The sequence below is a fragment of the Microchirus variegatus genome, assembly GCF_963457635.1.
Source record: "Microchirus variegatus genome assembly, chromosome: 15".
Lineage (NCBI taxonomy): Eukaryota > Metazoa > Chordata > Actinopteri > Pleuronectiformes > Soleidae > Microchirus > Microchirus variegatus.
The window spans coordinates 6,437,387-6,447,726 of NC_139816.1; the positions used below are offsets into that span (position 1 = coordinate 6,437,387).

At 41.3% G+C, this 10,340-nt stretch overlaps 1 protein-coding gene across 1 annotated transcript; it reads right to left on the minus strand.

Moving 5' to 3' along the window:
* Positions 1-862: 862 nt before the first annotated feature.
* rrs1 (ribosome biogenesis regulator 1 homolog) lies at positions 863-2,401 on the minus strand. Its single transcript, XM_083901926.1, has one exon. The coding sequence runs from the start codon at positions 2,380-2,382 to the stop codon at positions 1,279-1,281; it is 1,104 nt and encodes a 367-aa protein (XP_083758052.1). The 5' UTR covers positions 2,383-2,401; the 3' UTR covers positions 863-1,278.
* Between the last annotated feature and the right edge of the window lie 7,939 nt (positions 2,402-10,340).

Here is a 10,340-nt window from a genome sequence, read left to right on the forward strand (position 1 = left end):
TTAAGGTTGCAGCTTTGGTTAAAAAAATAAAAGTCACTGTCCCTAAACGCCGTACCTAATAAAGTGGAACAGAGAGGAGAACACCTGTGGTGTGTGGACAGAAGATGAAAGCACAAACCTGTAAAGACCAGAAACACCACAGGACCCAGACTAATAAACTGAATGGAATCATAGAAAAACAGCTTATAATTCATCTTTTGATAGATTTAAAACACCCACACTTGTGTTTAACAGGTGCATCGTTCCTGCTCTAACAACCTTTTGTTGCTCCTCAGTCACTGTGAAGCTAAAGGAGAGATTTACATAACTAAAAAAACAAACCTCAGATAATCTGCTGAGAAAACAGACCTGAAGTTAACTTTGAGGAAAAGAATTCATGTGTTTGAACTCTTTAAATAAACAAAATATTGATATAATAGAGATTGAACCTGCAAACATAAGACAATTTGTGTTAATTCATCATTTGTTTGCTGTAATAATGTTCATTTTTGACAGTCAATTGTTAATTTTATATGTATTTATATGTTCATGTTTGAATATTTCAGTCAAAAAACACAAGCTGCAACACATTTATCCTCAATTCAAACTGTATAACCTTATTTACTCTTTTTAAGAGCATCTGCTGTACACTTTATGACCTTCATTTATTATTTTATTACAAACAGATTAAATTAGTGGATTTAAAAAGAAAAAGTGACATGTTTGATCAAGACTCTGATAGTTATTTGGGAGTCATTTAAAAACGTAATTCTCCAACTGTGTCACAAATATTATTCTGCCAAAGAAGAAATAAACAGCCCAAACATGACTCAGCTAAAATACCTTTTGCTGATTTTATTTACAGAACAGATATAAAGACGTTTTTGGTTTATATCGTACTTTACATTTTTATACCCATTCTCATCCCTATTTTAGAGATGACTCGTCGATCATCATCGTAGAAAAATATTGATTTATTTATCAAATATTCATGGATTTACTTCATCATTGTTGTCCTATTTACCGGGCGCTGTTTTAATCTGGTTCATATCAGAATAAGTTGGAAAAAAGAACTCAATTAAGATTAAAAAAAGGAAATCTGATTTTAATTTGCCTCAGTGTTGTGGATTAATGACACACACATACACACACGTGTACAGTTAAGTTAATTTCCACTGATGAGACTCGGACATTGTTGTTGTTATTATTCACAGGTGAATCAAACAGTCTGTATTTAGCATCGTGAAAGTTTATATGATGATGATGTAGAAGAATCAGGACAGAGCAGGTGCAAAGTTCTCAGTGCTTCCCAGCTTTAGATCTCCTCTTCCCTCCTCCTCCTCCTCCTGGTTTACCTCCTGATCTACCCCCTGGTTTACCTCCTCCAGGTCTTCCTCCTGGTTTACCTCCACCAGGTTTTCCTCCTCCTTTCCCACCTTTACCTTTCCCTGACATGTTCCCCCCCTTGCGTCCCTTCTTCCCGGCTCCCTTCTTGTACTTGGCCGCTGCCTCCTCTCTGTCCTCCTCCCTCATCTGCTTGTTCGCCGCCTTGGTCACGTCCAGCTTGGGCCTCTTACTGCCCATGAGCTTCAGCAGCTCCAGCTGCTTGTTCTTCTCGCTGGAGAAGTCGCCGATGAGCGGCTCGAACTTCCTCTTCTTGCCCGTGTTCCTCGGCGCCTTCTCTTTGGGCAGCCGGTCCTGGAACCTCCCCGCGGAGGCCGTGGACGTTTTGGCCACGCTCATGGCTCTGTTCAGCTCATCTTTGGACGGCTTTGTCGTGGGGACCAGACCCACGCCGGGCGTTTTGCCCTTCTGCGTCCTGGCGATGTTCCTCAGCCTGCTGAGCTCGTTCTTGGCCGCTCGCTCGTTCTTGGCCGTGGTGCGTTTGGCGAACTGGTCCTCGTTCGGGTCTGCGTTCTCCGGGACCTCAATCAGCCACTCCTTGGTGTCGTCTTTGGCTCGATTGTAGCCCCAGCGCCTCTTCCACTCCTTGGCGTTCTCGTCCCACACCAGGTTGGTCTTCTTCTTATTCTGAATACCTTTCAGTTTGGCGAACTGCTCCCACTTGGTCGGTGGTTTGGCCTTCGGAGGCGGCTTCTCCCGGGGCAGCGGGGTCGTCGCCGCCGGTAATTTAGCCACGATCACCTGGTCGACTCTCTCCGTGGGCAGCTTCCAGATCTCGTTGATGAGCAGCTGCGTGTTGTCACGAGCGAGCGAGCGCAGGAAGTCGTCCTTCTTCTGCGCCCCGATGCTCCGCGACTCGACTGGGTTCTTGTCGCACGCCAGCAGGTTCCCGACGTCAAAGTCCAGCTCCAGCGCCTTGTGGACGGCGATGCTCCGCAGCTTCTCCGCATCGTCCTGCTCCGCTTTAGCCAGCAGCTCCTCCACGCTGCACGCAGCCATGTTCGTCAGTGACACACCGCTCCGCTTCCTCCTCCACGTGTGGAACAACACAGAACACACTCGGAGTACTTCCGGGTCAGAGTTCGCCTGAGAGGGGAAACTTCCGCTACAAGGCCACAAGATGGCGACATCGTTCCGTTTCACTCGTGTGTGTGTGTTCGTTGTTTGAAACTGACGTAAACCATAACCGAGGAGCACTTTTCAAGTATTTTCAAGGTAATTATATAGCATACAACTCTATAAGAATATAATTAAAATTGAATATATTTTAAAGAAATTGAAATTGGGTTTCTTCTCCTTCAGAAACAAACCGGAAACGGCGTGCTGTTGCTACCAACTTTAGCCCCTTCTTGATTATGAAGATATAATTTACATATATTTATATATATAGTAGTTTAAATTTGTGTTCTGCGGAGGACATTTATACACTTTAATACCTCCCACCAACTGCATACCATTGAAGGAATTTTGCTATCTACAGAGGACATTTAGCATATTTGGCTTTTCAATGATAACTAATGGGAAGAGGTGAGGCTTTGGTCACAATATTTTTGTCTCTTGTTATTCAGGAGGATATGAATGCCTCTGCTCAATCCTCTCCTCTTGTTGGAAACCAGAAAATATTCACATTCTAGAAGCTGAAAAATCAGAAAACTAGTTTTTTCTCTTAAAAACACTGACTGATTAATTGATTATCAAAATAGTTCATGATTCATTTAGTAATCGATTAATAATCGAATAATCAAGTAATTGTGGAAGCCAGGGGTCTCAAACTGGCGGCCCGGGGGCCACATACGGCCCCGCAATCGATTACATGCGGCCCCCCACTTAATATCAATGAAAAAATGGCCCATGACCTCACCGTCTATTAAACACAGTGTGTAGCTGAGGCACAGCTGCCAGCGAGGTGATAGAATATAATATATGTTGGCTAGCAATGTTTATTATAACAGTAATAATAAGACATTTGGTCATAATTATCCCATTATTAAATGTATCATATACAACATTCACATACATATATAAATACACTTGTTAGGGCCTGAGCCACAAATGGTCGAAACAGCTCCTGGTACGAATTTTTAATTACAGTTGTCCACACTATTATCATGCAATTTAAAATATATGTCTGTTTTTGATATTAATACATTAATTTTGCATCATAAATAGTATTATTAAGTATACGTGTGATATTATGATGCAATATTATGAACACTTTTTGTTCTCTAGGCCGGCCCCCTCTTCATCACAATAGATGCGCATTGGTCCCCAGGTCATTTGAGTTTGAGAGCCCTGGTTTAAGCCCTATAGCAGATTTTTTTAGAGTCACTGGAGAGGACATCTTTGGGAACTTGCTCATTATCCACATTTCCATCATTGTTATATTGTCCGTGTCTAACTCTGCCTTGTAGCCTACTCTCTTGAAAATGAAACCCTTTGTCTCAATGGGATAACCTGTGTAAATAAAGGTTAAAAATAAGTCCTACACTTACCCTGTTAGGAAATAATCCTAAAGTCTTAGTTCAATTCCAAACGTTTGATTACAACACTATCTTTGTGATTAGTCTACTCTCATTGACCTCGTCACGTCACAGTTTGTCTCATTGTTTACACGCTAAGGTTTAGGATGGAGACAGAGAAACATGAGGTCCTTTTGATCGTAAACAAGGGTTGAAAATGAATCTGCTCAGAGACGCCGGAACATCAGCAGATAGAATAATGTAACCTATTACTAGAAGAGGAGGAGATGAGGAATTAAAACAAGTTTTCTGATTTCTTCAGCTTATTAAATGTGAATATTTTCTGGTTTTCTTTGCTGCATACGACAAAGAGATCATTAAATCTGAATCATTTTTGGTTTTTGGATATGAGAAACACTGATCAACATTTTCTGACAAGAAAAGTGCATAATTGTTAGTTGCAGCCCTGTTTGTTTGTTTAGCACATTTTGCAGTTTTTGGAGGCATCTCATCAAAGTTAATTTAATATTAAATGGAGAGTATTCTCAGTTTGCTTTTGCAAAGCTTTAAAAATCAGAATAACATACTGTACTTAACATACTACATTAGTCTATCCTTTATGTCATAGCACCTGATCCTATGGGTCATTCATTCTTCACTTTTTGCACTATTTTTTTTTTTTTTTACATACTTTTGTACACTCATTTATGTTAAATTCTTTTCTTGTATTGTATTTTGCTGCTGTGCCACAAAAATTTCCCCTTGGGGATGATTAAAGTATTTCTATTCTATTCTATTCTATTCTATACTGATGTCTCCTTTTGGTGCGTTCTTATCCGAGAACTTCTCTGCGTCATTTTTAAAGTTATGAAGTTGCTTATAATGGGATTAGTGTATGAAATCTTTCAAGAGAGATTAATTTCAGTGGCGTATTGATATATTTATATATATATATATATATATATATACCACCTCTGTAATGTATTCTGCAAATGTTTTTTTCCCCACAGATCCATAGCTTATAACAACTCTATTTTTGTCCTTGTCTCTTCCACTAATTTGAAGGCTGAGGGGATGGAGGAGGAGGAGGAGGAAGAGGAGGAGGGGGTGTCCTATTACGACCGACTGGCTGCTCGTGGCTCAAAGACAGTGGTGGGTGTTGTTATTATTTTTGGGCCCCTCGTAATTACATTCATCGCCACACTTGCCGCTTGAATGCTAACGCTCTGACAGGCACGGTACGGAGATAAGGTCAAGAGTGATGCCGTGGTTTGAGAAGATGTGAGAAAGTGAAACGCGCAATTAGTGCCCCCCCCCCCTCAAAGTCACTGTCGCACGGACGAGGCTATAAGGTCCTCTGTGACGTATGCTTGTCGGAAGAAAATCACCCAATTTAAAGATCTGTGCTGCCCTCAGCTGCCTGTCATCCACTGGCTTCACTATATGTGTGTGTGTGTTTTCTGCTGACTCTTAAACCAGGGGTGAGTTAATCCACACAGGATTACTTTTCCACAGTGTTTCTCTTTTGAAAGCAGATAAAGTCCTCTTTGAGCTCTCTCTTCTTTCTCACACACAGCTGCTAAATGTGCGTAAAAAGGATCCGATTTGCTCAGAGAGCCACTGCTGATTTTCTTTTTTTAGTTTGAGCCAGACCGGCTCAAACCTCTTTATATCCTTTACTCGTTGTTTCCCTGAGTCCCTGAGAAATTGACACGCTCTGACCGTTCATGAGGGTTTCAGCGGTCATGACATTAGTCCACAGCCTTCCTCCTCACCGAGAGCGTAATATAACATTCAAAACTTTAGATTACATTTTGTTAGGTTTACATCAGTATGGAAAGAACTGTGGATCGCGCCATATTTTATTCATTCAAAAAGTAATTTCTTCTATTTCACTCGTCACATTGATGGACAACTCTGCTCCAAATCTAAATGGAAACATGGAAAAAAGTGAAACAACTCACATTTTAAGAGGTTGATTGAACATCATTTGAGTTTGCCGTCTGGACTCGACTGATCCCGACTCCCTGCTGATTATATTACAATACATGAGGATATGAGGAGTGATGACTGAGTGAATGATATTACACCCTCTCTCTATCTGTGTCTACAGGTGGATGCTGTGGTGCTGATGGAGCTGGAAGAACAGGCAGTGACGCTGGAAGGACCTAGTATAAACAGACTGTGCTGTTTGTTTGTATGGTGAGTGACGCGTGTCATGTGGACACTTTAGCTCGAGTTGACTTCATTTAAAGCAGAGGTCTCGTACACTTGATATAAAGTTAAAAATTATTATTATACATCATAAATATATATGTTATTCCATGTCAAAACAAACCCTCTTTGGAAAATACTCATTATTACATTTTATTATTTCTGCAATATCACCCACAATTACTGAGGTACACTAATACAGAGTATTAAAAATAGTAAAGTTGTAATATTATGAGAATAAAGTCATAATTGTTCCACTTTTTTTACTGTCCAGTGTGGCCCTAATACTAATTCTGCCCCCCCCCAATTAATTTGAGTTTGAGACCCCTGATTGAAGTAAAGGTCAAAAGGTCACGGCCTGAGGATGAAAAAGGAATGTTTAACTGTTGTTGTCCAGGGCAGAGATTCACCTTTATTTTGAAATGATGTTTAATATCGTCACAAATGTTTTTGAGATATGAGCTAATGTCGCCCACATGACCCCTCAAACACACTAAAATGTGTTTCTCTCATGTTAATTTAATGACTAGCTCCTAATTAAACCCCCAGCATGAAACAAAAACATACAAACATAGAAACAAAACATCCACTAACTTCCGGTCTACAAAAACAAACGCTTTGCTGATGTTCAGTGTCAGTTTGAGAAAGAGCTTTTAATGATAATGACAGCGTCTACAGTATGAACTCTATGAGCTCCTCTTGAAGCCTCGCAAGCTTCCAGGAGCTCAAATGGACGAGAACTAACTTGATTTAATTCTTTCTTAAAAACTATTTGCTGATCAAATACTGTCTAATCTATTTTGTTTAGAATTCAGCCTGTGTGGCTCAGATATATAAAGGTGCTGATACATTAAAAATGACAGACCCTCAAATCTCTGGACTGTGCTCAAATATTTTTTTTTTTTTTTTAGTCCGTGTCTGTTTGCGTTTTGATCTAATAACAGCAATATTTCAGCTGTGGCATCGGTGAGGAGTGGAATGATGTCTGCTGTAGATAATAACAGACACTGTGCTCCTCTTTATGTGGAGCTATCAAAAACTTTGGACACAGATGTTTGTTCTCTGCTCTCTCTTCCAGATGTTATGTAACACTAGTGTTGGCTTCAGAATTTGTGTGTGAAGCATGATGGGTCTTTTAGCGGTGATTAAGGGTCGAGTTTGGGTCTTTCACTAACATTTAATAAAGACGTGATCTCTTCTTTGAGTGCTTATAAAACCCACATTTATGCCCATGATGCTGTTATATATTGTACAGATAAAAGTGCAGAGCTGACCATGGATAACCTAGTTAGTTTTGGAATGGGCTCGGTGTTCCCATGCCTCCTCCTCCTCCTCTTCTTCTTCCTCTAAGACTTCTCTCCTTGAACTCATGAAGGCTTCTCATGGCTGATCTGATCAATAAGGCTTTAGCGTGGCCTAGAGCCAAACACGAGGCTTTGTGAGTATTACTATTGTTGCACACCTTAAATCTACATCTGTTGCTCTGGGCTTTTTCAACACCGTCCCCTTTAACCACAACATATCTGGAAAACAGGGATTTTTTCTCCATTAAAATAGTGAAAAAAGCTACATTAACATTTAGTTTTATGTTAAAAATGTACTCCTGCAATCTTGAAATCACAGGTAAATGATAAAGATGTAAATTATTAGTTTTCATTCATCATTATCCATGATGATAATAATCTATTTGCAGTTTTTCCATATTAGACTTCTAACCGACGTATTTAACCCTTTTATGACCATGAAGATGAAGGGATTTTGTGGCTGTTTTATTGTCAAAAAAATTTCAACTTTGACTGTTTCGATATCTGGCAGATATTCAATGACAAAGTATATGGGCGCAAAGCTCTATTTCACTGCTTTCCGGTATCCACGCGTGCATCTTCTACCGCTGCATGCTCCACATAAGGGTCGGACTGGGTTCTGTGCTGTGGGGTCACGTCCTGGACAGATCTCCGGTCGATAGTTTTTTACTTTTAATGGAAAACACAACAAAAAGTGTATAGGTGAGCCCAAACTTTTGAACGGTAGTGTACATGTAAGGATTTAAAGCCACATAGGTGAATTTGCCTTTATTTTTGAACGTAATCTTGACATATATTGAAAACAATAAGCACTTAAACGCATCATATTTATGTTTTTTTTCTTTAAAGAATAAATGAACTTAAGCAAGGACACAAAAGTGGAGAATCTCTAACATCTCTGTGCTTTTGTATCCCAGCGTCTACGCGCTCGTCATCCTCGTCTTTAAATACCTGCACGCTTTTGGCCACTGCGATCGTGACTCACAAGGAGGGGTAGAAAAAAAAAGAAAAGAAGGTTCATTCATGCAAAAACAAGCTTGGGGGGGGGGGGAGCGAGGGGGGGCTTCTGATTATAAACTTCTCCTCTTCTTCTTCTGTGAGAAGTTGACCTGTTGGCATCAGAGACGAGGTGAGAGCGCTGGAGGAGCCGATATAGAAACGGAGCAAAATAATCTCATCAGTACCATCCGGGGCTTAAATCAGACGTGACGAGCTGTTGACAGTTTGCGCGTGTATTTATAGTTTGTTTATTGTTGCGTGCGTTTCTTTCAGCCTCCTTGGCTGGAAGATTTCCTGTCTCCTGGAAGCAACAGACCATGCTTTTCATATTTTTTAAAACTGTAATGCATAACTTTAATAACTAACTCAATGAAACCATTGTCAAATTAATTGATTAAGCTCCACATTCTTGGGTTTAAATGTCGTGTCGCCCGGTGACATTCCAGATTTATTCACTGTTGCCTCCGCCCACTTCCTCGGTCAAGTCTTGATAGTTTTGCTTGACAGAACCAGGAAAATTGACGCACAGCAGCTTTAGGCTCAGCTTTTCACAACAACGATCTGAACACAAACCGCAAAAAGTGGCATTGCGTTCACACTTTTTTATTTCGCGTTAAGACGACTGTCTTTGGATGGAAATCTGCATGCACACGGTGACGCAGAAGTGTGTGAAATTTGATGTAGTATGCATGCCAGGTGGCTAGGTGGCACTGTGAAGCACTGCCATACAACAACACCAGGATCGCGTGCATACTTCTCTCTAATAGCTAAGGCAACTTGAATGTCTAACTGATGGATATAATCCAAATTTGTTGTTGTTGGTCTGTACTGTACATGGATCTGACGTCAACGCGTACGGGAGGATAGCCAGCGTGAGCAGCTCAGAGCACACTTTTGCGTTTTCAACCCTTTAGATGGGAATGCGATGGTGGAGCGTTTTTTAAGATTTCCACTCAGGAGGGTGGGTTAATTTTTTTGCGTTTTTAAGCCCCAAAAACGCCGTCGCCGTCTAAACGAAAGGCACATCTGATAAAATATTTTGTCGGGTTCACCCGGGATCGTTGTTGTGTAAAGCCAGCCTTAAAGTATCTGAGCTCGCAAAAAATGGCTAAATTCCCGGGCTCGCGCGTGTCACAGAGGCCGTCGGGAGGCTTATGAATATTCCCTGAACGTACAGTGAACCTACAGATCCATCACTGTGGTAAATATCATGGCAAACAGCTTCACGTGACACGATTTTCTCAGAAAGAAATCAATAAATAAAGGGGCCGACTGTGTGTGTGTGTGTGTCCACGCTGACACTAAGCTGCTCATGCAAAAACAAACACTTCACATGACTGAGCCATTAGCTGACCGGCTTAGGCACTTTTCTAGATTACATTCTTGACTTCCTGTTTCCACGGCGAGCGGGGAAATGAGTGAGTTTAGTCTGCGTTTGACAGTTGAGGTCACATCGCTTTTTTTTGGTTTTAATTATTGATCTACTATCGCTGGGACAGAGACACCATTTGGCCCCGGTGCAATGTCTCACAACAACTACCTGCTGCTCCCCAAACTACTGCCTGCACCGCATGGAAGCTCACACTCCACGAGAAGATGCAATGAATCATCTGTGGGAGGGGAGGTTTTTGCAGACGCAGTCGCTTTGTTGCATCACTTGTCTTCATTTCAAACCTTTTAAACCACAACAAAAGAGGGCAGAGGGTAATGCTGTGTTTGGACGTCTGGCTGTGGCAGGTGATATGGAGTCGCCCGGTCACAGCGGGCGTCGATGTTTGCAGGTACGCGGGAAACATTCGCGATCCGGTCGGAGGTGCACGCTCAGTGTGACGTGAGTGAAACCTGGCCAGAGTCCTAGAAGCAGCACGGCATAGCGAGACCTTGAGTTATCATTCCAAACACATTACCTGTGTGTGTGTGTGTGTGATTATGCACAAGATCATGTAAGCAAGTGCATGATGTACCGTGTGTTACTGAGTTT

Bases quoted from the DNA above. Each gene is read 5' to 3' on its own strand.
- rrs1 (XM_083901926.1), bottom strand. From the start codon at position 2,382: ATGGCTGCGTGCAGCGTGGAGGAGCTGCTGGCTAAAGCGGAGCAGGAC.